Source organism: Malurus melanocephalus, unplaced genomic scaffold, assembly GCF_030028575.1.
Source record: "Malurus melanocephalus ecotype Western Australia unplaced genomic scaffold, MMel_1.1 scaffold_2, whole genome shotgun sequence".
NCBI lineage: Eukaryota > Metazoa > Chordata > Aves > Passeriformes > Maluridae > Malurus > Malurus melanocephalus.
Genome location: NW_026623234.1, coordinates 8,243,962 through 8,252,961, shown reverse-complemented (window position 1 = coordinate 8,252,961; position 9,000 = coordinate 8,243,962). Strand labels below are relative to the sequence as shown.

The 9,000-nt window shown below is 39.3% G+C and overlaps 1 protein-coding gene across 1 annotated transcript in view; it reads right to left on the bottom strand.

Moving 5' to 3' along the window:
- Positions 1–616: 616 nt before the first annotated feature.
- Positions 617–9,000, bottom strand: part of DCAF5 (DDB1 and CUL4 associated factor 5) — a 68,023-nt gene continuing 59,639 nt past the window's right edge. Inside the window, exon 9 of the mRNA XM_057367259.1 lies at positions 617–2,674. Within this exon, the coding sequence (XP_057223242.1) occupies positions 869–2,674 (1,806 nt within the window). The 3' untranslated portion in view covers positions 617–868. The remainder of the gene's footprint in view (positions 2,675–9,000) is intronic.

The following is a 9,000-nucleotide window of genomic DNA, read 5'->3' as shown; positions in this document are numbered from 1 at the left end:
TCTTAATAACAAAACCAATAATAACAACAATAATAATGATGAAGGATGTCTATGTGTTAAGATCACAGAAAGGCGTGCTTCAATGCCTGATTTTTAAAAGCCCTTGGTTAGAATGAGGTCTACAGCACCACACTTGCCTCTTGCCAACAATCATACTTCTATATAGTGATGACACTGTGTTATTCAGCTCTTTTCTTTAAAAAAGCCCACAAAATTAAATGTCACCATGGGAACAGTTGAAAGTTGATTTTGGAAAGCGGCTCATTTCCTATAGCTTTTCTGTTGGCATAAAAATAATGTCACTGAACTGTATCAGAAGTAAGTGCTTTATGAAGTATCATCTCTAAAGATACCAGCCAGTTCTGAAATATCCTCCCTAATGGTTGAATTTCTTTACTTTCTGAAGCAGACTAAAGGACTCAGAAAGACTTCTTTCCCTGTTTTCCTCAACAAGAAACACACCCCAAGCTACCACCAGTGTGATCTAATTCCACCATTCTTCAGCCTGCAATATGTAGCATCAGTATGGAAAACTTCCTCCTTAAAAGAACAACTAAACCTTAAAGCAGTCATCTTGGTTGGCTGGCTGAACAAATGACACATGTTCACACAAGAATTATTCAGTCAACCATCTTAATAAGGATTTACTTTAAACAGAACCTTGTATGGGTACACTAGACTCAGTCTCATTAAGGAGCAAGTTGGATTTTTATACAGCATGAACCACTGGCAATCTAAAACAGACCCACYGAAGAACGGAATGGAGAATCAAACGCAATGTTTCAGACCCAAGCTCTATGTGCCTTTAATACTTTCTTTTTCCTTTTCTTTTTGAGAGAGTGCACACTACGACAGACATCTGCCTTTATCATGTTTTTAACTTCTTTTCTAAGGAACTCTCTGAATCTGCATCTTCCAACTCCCCTCTATGTCTTTTCAGTCCTCCAAGCGATTGAGTGCTCTCACTGCCTGCAGGATGTAGGTCAGCAGTATCCTCTCTTGTGCTCACATTGTAGCTGTTGGAGTCCATTTCAGACAGGCAGCAGTCTTTGTGCAAGGTCACACCCACCTGCACAAGGTTACCATTATCAGCATTTGAGTGCATCTGTAGTCCTTGCGTCACAGTCTCCTGCTCTCCAAAACTCTGTCCATTGTTGAAGCATGAAGGGTGAAGATGCAAGTGGCCATTATTGTGGTTAATGCAGGAGGGGTCGAGGCTCCTCTCCTCACTGTCACCAGTCTGGTTTCTGGAGCAGTGACCTGACATGCTACAGATGGCGACAGCAGAGAATGGAGGGACCAGTGAGTGATGGCTTGGTGCTGGTTGACAGTTCTGACTATTTTTCTGTTCCACAAGTCCTGTGTTCTGAATGCAAGATTCTTCACTACAGCTATTTAGCCCTTTGCAGTTAGCTTTTCCATTGAGCTTTTTAGTCTCAAAAGAATGCTCTATACCTCCACCGCTTGTGTCTTCAGAAGTGTTTTCTTGACCCTCCATCTGCCGCTGATTGTCATATTCATGAGTTTGACCATTACTAGAATTTTCTATCACACCACATTCTTTTAAAGTTTCTCTGCTGTGGCTTTCAGCAGAAAGAGCGGAGGAACCCTGAGGAACTACTGAACTTAAGTTCTTAGCATCTTCCTTAGTTAGCGAGCGTGCTGCACTGTGCCTTCCACTGGTTCCTGGTTTCCCTTCATCATTCTCTCCATCTCCTCTAGAGGATTCACCATCTTTACTAGYTGAATATGATATGTAAGAATAATGAAGCCATTTGTACGCTTTATAAATCTTTCTCTCCACTGATTCACTGTCTGAACAAGGGGACGTCCTTTCTTTAAGAACTTCTTTGTTGGCCGAACTCCTTTCTGGTGAAGAAGCTGGAGAAGAAGAAAGATCATCTACTTTGATCTGGGGGTAATCATATATGTCCTCACCTATGTAAGGGGTTACATTCTCCGTGTTAGTGCTAGTCCTTTCCTCCTTTTGCACCTTCTGTCGGCGCCTCATTGCATTGCGTTGCCTCATCGATGTGCGTCTTTCATTCAGTTCCTCTTCATCTTCTGTACTGCTGCTGCTGCTGGAACTGCTGGATTCGTTTTCCTCAGGACTCGGGGATGGTGGCCGTGGGAAAAGGTCTGTATCTAGTTCTGCTTCACAGGTATTGTCATCAGAGTCAGACTCATTGGAAAGAGCCAGGAGACGTCTATCCTGATATTTCCTCAGTGCAGAGAGCCTCTGCTGACGGGAAGCCACATCTTCTCTGGCTGAGGGAGACGCAGTTGATCTTAGGGACCTTAAGTTATAGGCAGTTTCATCCGACTCTTCAGCCACATGTGGTGGGGAGTGATGCAAAGAGGTGGAGGACTCAGACTCGCTGTACGCAGAGCGTTCACTCACTCCTGCGTGGAGCTGCAGGATTGTGCTCTCACTGAGGTCGCTGTCTGAATCAGAACTCCAGCCCTCGATCTCCCGGCGCACGAGAGAGTCAAAAAAGGCCATCATCCGTGGATCTTCCTGGACTGATTGGTTGGCATAGTCGTGGGACAAACCACTACCACTGTTCAACACAAGACTAATGTACTCCTCATGAGTGTAGAGGCAACGTGAATCATCCTCAATTCTACCATCCAGATCCCCTGTGCAGTCAGGCTGCTTGTAGGGACTCCAGATCTGTAACAGAAAATAAAAAAAAAATATGTCTTTTGATTCATAAACTATTATAAGCATTTGAAATGAACAGTAGCTCAAATACCCAGAACAAGTGCAGGTTGCAGATTGTTGGTTTTTTTTTTTAACTTTCACCCCTCAGTACCATTCTTACAAGTATTACAGAGCTGTGGATTTTTTCTTCCCCTTTACAAATGTGTTTTTCCTGCATTTACTTCACCCATCCAGAACATAAAAGCTCTCACACTGCAAATTATCCATCATTTTGGTAATTCATTGTGTGATAATTTCTCCCAAATTGCAGGGCTCTATTTTTATGTAATAAGGGATGCTTACTCACTAACAGTAAGAATAATTTGTTGCCTACAATACAGTCTTAGCACTAATGAAGGCACTCGTTTCCCAGGAAACTAGATTTGCTTGTGCCAGTGGTGTAGAGTAACATTTCATCCAGCTATGAAGTCTGTGTAGTCAATCACACCTGATCAGCAGGCAGGGAGTTGAATGCATGGAGGTGAAAAGTAGAGCTGCACTACTCCCTTCAGGGAACAGTTACAAAGAAAAGAAATCTTCCAACATGCTCTGAAGACACACCAGCAGTTTTAATGTAGAAAGGTGAAGAGTTTTACTGAAAGCTACTTTTGAAGTGTAATGATTACACCAACAGCAACAGTCTTGACTATTCTGTCCATCTATCCTTCCCTCTATTTTCCTGGTATGAGGTGGAAAAAGGAAAAAGAAAACTCCAAAGAAGATCTGCCAATACCCCTAAGAAACTAGTTATCCATAGCAAACATAATAGTAGGATGTCCTCACCCTCCTCAGTTTTTATCATAGATTTGGGGGCAATGTGATTATGACATTCTGTGGACAGCCACTATCACTTTGGATCAATGGTTAGTGGGATGAATGATACCTTACTGTAAGCAGAGTCAGTATGCAGCTTATCTACAACAATGCCTTAATTTTCTGCTTATGAAAGATCTGATCTCAGCCACACTTTGGTTTTGCCATGCTAACAAGGTCAGGGAAAAAAATTCCATGCAGCTCTCTCTATCAGGTTGGACTTTTGGGATAGGTCTTTGTAAAAAAAAAAATCTAACTATTTTCTCAACAGAAATTAATTATGTTTTGTTCCAAATAGAGAAAACTGCTAACAAAAAGTGTGTTTTGCATGTATAAATAGGATAATCAGCACGCATCTTACAGATGCCTAGTTAACACATGCAACATAACCTGATACTCCCATGACAAGCAATATAAGAAAAGCCCACAGGAATGCCAATTACTCTGTATTCACTGAGATTTTCAACAGTGTACAGAAAAACTTTACATCTTTATGGAAGCAAAATTAAATAAATAATCTTGCAACTATTTGTCCAGAACAGCTGAATTCAAGATGAACAAGTAAACTTTATCCTGGAAAACTACCGAGTTTGAAAGCTTTTACTTTGCATCCTTTGTAATTTATGGTTAACAGAGCTTCCACAWATGATCTGGCTAGACAGATAAAAGAGACACTATTCCAAAATGAAAGTGGGCTGCAGATATACTTTCTTCTGCAGACAATCATCAAGCTGCCTTTCAGAGCAAAGGGAAAAGAACTTTACATTGCATTAAATTAGGCTGTTTCTATGAATGTCTCAACATCAAGATGTATTTGCTATTGGTACTCAATTGCTATTTTTATTATTTGCAGTACTTCAGCAAATTCTCTCTCAGTGCAGTTTCTCAAAATGACACTTGAAACTAGAATGAAGACAGTTTTCTGTTGCTTGGTTCAAGCACTGCACTTACCAGACACATAGCCCCAAAGGACAAGCATCAGGTTTGGATGAAGATAACAAAACCCAATCTAAGCCTACTACATACAGAATTTCAGCAACCATACTCAACCTTTTGAACTATTCAAGAGAACAGAAAGAATTACTCTTCATCCTCAATTTCCCAGGCTCCACTTCCTAAGACAACGCAGGAAAGAGCTTTCTCTCATTGAATCCATGAGAGAGAATGTCRACTTGTGGACACACCAAGTTTTTTTAATAGAAAAACAGAACTCTACTTGCTGAAAGGACTGTTCTTGAGTTGCTGCCTTCTAGATGACTTATGTAGCATATGTTCAGTACCTTCTCTCACAGCCTGTCAGATCTTTCCCCCTTTATCCCACTTCTGAGCGCTTCAGCAAGCAGATCAAATCTTTTAAAGAAGAAAATAATTTCTTGTAAATGCTTCATATTCTGTGCTTGGACAGACAGGCTGGCATGCCCCTTCCTCAAACAGTTGTAGCAGTGTTAGCTTAATTATTCGATTTTAAATTCTTTTATTTTTTAAGCAAAAGAATTAGCAAATTCTTAGATCCTGTATGAACTAACATAAACAGAATAGTTAGTCTGCTCTGAAGTCTCTCTGAGAAAGGTCTGTTTCGCAATGAAATTAATCTAAAAAGGTACATAAAGTGTGCACAGAGACATTCTRCATCCTTGCTAGCACTATCACATCTTTCTGCTCACTCAGCAAGCATCAGCAAAAACACAGCAGTGTAAAATACTGAAAAAAATAGCTACAAAGAGTCCATAATGAGGCTTTTTCCTTCCAAAAGAGATCTGTTCACAAAGAAGTAAGTAATAAAGAGAAGTCAAGGGAATTCAGGATGAATACCTATTTGTACAGGATCAGTTAGCTCTGGAGATTGATATCCCTCCATTTTAGATATTTTGCTATGAGGGAGTGTGAAGGGCTGCCAGAGTCACAGAGAGAAATCAGACTAAGAATCTRTTCTTGGCAGAACTGGGAAGTCTTTAAACTGGCATCAACTGATCCAGTGCTCTCTGTGGCATCTGAAATGGGCTTCTTTGCAAATGGAATGCCTTTGCCTTTCTCTCATCCTCTGATAAATGCCAGGTTGAGGCAGAATATGATCAAACTGAAGAAAATAAGTTAGGAAGTCAACCCACTGAAGCAACAATTTATCAAGAAGTTCCTTTTCTGTCAGAACATTAAGGAGATATAAATTACTCACTGATGACCCAAGTACAGATATAAAACTAAGAACAGTAATGGAAAACGGGAATACAAAATTAGTTCTGTACTTCAGTAGGTATCTACTGACAGCATCTTTGAATTGCTAGTATTCCATGGTGGCAAATCCCCAAATTTTAAAACAAAAAAGTAGTTATGCCTGTAGCGTGAGAATAATTAAACCCAGCTATATTAGATTATCTGATTAGGCAGAGGCAGCTAGTCACAATGACATTCATCTGTCACCATAGTAACATGTGCAAATAGACTTTGTTATCTCTGACACACTGATGATTTTTAAACAAATGGAACCTACAACAGTTGCGGTCTGTTACACAATATTCCATTTTCAATACAAAGCAGTATTTCTTTCAGAAAATTGTTATGTACTTCATCTATTTTATCTTTCCTGGAATGGTCTCCTAACTGCATTATTCTCCATGGCCCTCCTCTAAACCCAACACATCAGAGGGAAAGCCTCATTTATTTTTTCTCCAACGCCAGCACATCCCAATGTCTTGCACACTAAACTGAGCGAAAATGGTACTTTTCTGTTTTATATTCCTTTAGCCCTTGTGGTGAATGCTTGATGCAAACACCTATTTTAGTTTGCAGCTGCGCTTTTGCAYACAATTTTACTGAGGTTCAGTAAATGAAGGGCAATGGGCAATTCATTTGGGTTGACATGCTCACCACACACTGTCTGGAGTAAAGGCTTTAATGTCTTTTATTAATGAGATTGTTGGATCTTCTTTTTAGCAGAAATCAAACTATTCATTGGTATAATGRATTACTGAATATATTCTTGTGGATGCTTTACAGCAAAATAAAACTAAAGCAAAAAAAACATAACCACAAATATCAAAACCCTTCTTGTGACTACTACTCTTTTCTGTGGGGCTAGGCCTGAGATGAATTTGTATCTCACTTGCAATCAGCATTAAAATAGCAAGTGTGTTGGCAGAAGCACATGGAATTATTTAATGGCTTGTCTATATTATGGCTTGATGCTGGTGCTATCAGTTCCTCCTTTCTCGAAGCACTAAATTTAGGCCAGATAGTCTAAAAATTAAGAGCTCAGACAAACAGCTATTTGCATCCATGTTTTTAATTCATCACAAAATCTCTACAATTCCTTCTACAATTGCAACCAACTACAGTAAAGTTTTCTTCTGTGATTTAATTCCAGAAAGGGTTTTAGAAGACACTTGAAGGATAATAAAAGGAAGGACATGTCTAAAGAAAGTAATGAAAACAAATAAAAAGGAACAAAATAAGAAAACATACAAAACTTAACTATAATTTTTATTTATGGCTCCTCTTCCTGTCATTTTAATTTCCCTGAGCAAGCACATGCAGCATTTATATGGGGGAAAGAAAGACAGSCATGCAAGAGAAAGACTTGTGTTCCCAGTTGTTGTCAATGCAGTAAATGGCCCCTCAGAACTGCTGGTGCTGTTTTTCCTGTTTTCCCTTCTACTAATGGCWGTTACTAGTCTCCAACCTATACACAGAAGTAGCTGGAATGAAGAAGAAGCCACCATCCTACAATCACCCCAAGACACTGCTCACTACAGCGGCACCTTTAGAGAGTGCAGTCAGGCAGCTCAGACAAGACGTGTGCACTGAAACAACCTGATCCCCAAAGGATCACTGTGAGCTGAGACAAAAGGACATACAACAAAAGGGTAAGTTCTGGCTCACTAATAAACTTAATACATTRAACAACTTTGCCTTAATTTGTTTCTAGCTTGCAATGTTTGGGGAATTCAGTTCCTTCAAAGCAGCTGCATAACTCCACTGCACACACTGTGACACAACAGGCRTTCTCTTCTAAGGAAGTGCTCAAGCAGAGGTGTCTTGAAAGAGTTACACAACCTGTGACTGCAGCTTTAATCAAACTAACCTTTTAATCACTAGGCAAAAAAATGCCCTGCCAAAGCCCTAGCAGAAGTACACAAAAGCAACACAGGGGATGTTTATACCAATGCTAATCCAACAGTCTATGCACACTCATGCAGGAAGGATTCATAGGGTGAAGGGTCAGCAGATCTAGAATCCAAAAGGGAAAATTCAGGCTGCATGAATCAAGTTCCCAAAGCAAAAAAAAAATATGCCTCTGGCAAAACTGCTGTTAAACAGTGGCAGTTTGACTGCTTGGAAATTGAAAAATCAGTGAGCTGCTAAGACTGCTCAATGCACTTYTGTTCAAAGCCTGTATTTAATATATTTGTGATCAAACCTGTCAGCAAACACAGATGAAGAAAAAAGTAAAGCAAATTTAAGTACCAGAGGAAGACAGAAGGGAAAGAAAGCTGAACTACCGTGAGAACCCAAATGCTGACATCAGCTGTAATGCAAGTGATGCTGCAGGGCATTGGGCCATGGTTCCAGGATTTTGAGTCAGTTCTGYTCCATAAGTTACTAAAACATTACTAAACCATTCCTTTGCAGACAAGTTAATGCTGTCAACTTGTAGCATTTACTAACATTTTAACATTATTTATAGTCACACATAGGTAAGGCTTTAATGAAATCATTCAATTATTAGTTAGAATCAGCAGCAGTTCTTATTATCCTATTTCAAATTTAAATGGTTAYAGCTTTTTTCCTGTTGATAGACCTAAATTATAGCAAAATATCTGTGGCAGCAGAATGCAAATCACATTAGTGTAACATAATCCTTTGTCTTTCCAACCCACAAATAACAAAATTGTTTTTGCCTTGCTCTCACAATACTGACTGTCTTTCCTTAAGGAAAGAAAGATTCAAAACCTAAGAAAGTTTCTTACTTCTTTCAGTTCCATGGGAAAAGAYAAAAAACTTCCTAAAACTCCCATACATTGTTAAAGGATTCAGAGAAGACATATTGGGCAAGATATTAAGAGTCCTGTTTGTTCTGAAAGCCACAGAAAAGGTATGTTGATTTGATTCAACGCACAAATAAGTACAAAAATTATAGAAGGGCTTCCAAGGCTTTATTTGGGCCAAAGGCAGCCAGGTCAGTCTAGGCCAAGGTTCAACAATACTCTTTGGAGATACTTTTATTAAATTTCAGACCACAGTATCAGAAGTTGTAGGACATCACATTACAACTCTGACCAAACTCTCCTGAGAGGGAYTGTTTGCATGATACTTCTGTTATGCATGGAATTAAACTGGAGAAAAATTCCTTTTTCAAGGTACAAATCTAGAAAATTCTGATCTTATTCCTTATCTCTGAAACCTTTAAAATTGAAATGAAGTTTAAAGTTGAAATGCCCAATCATAAAAGGATCAGTTTGGATCAGTTTAGCCAGCAAATGAGACAT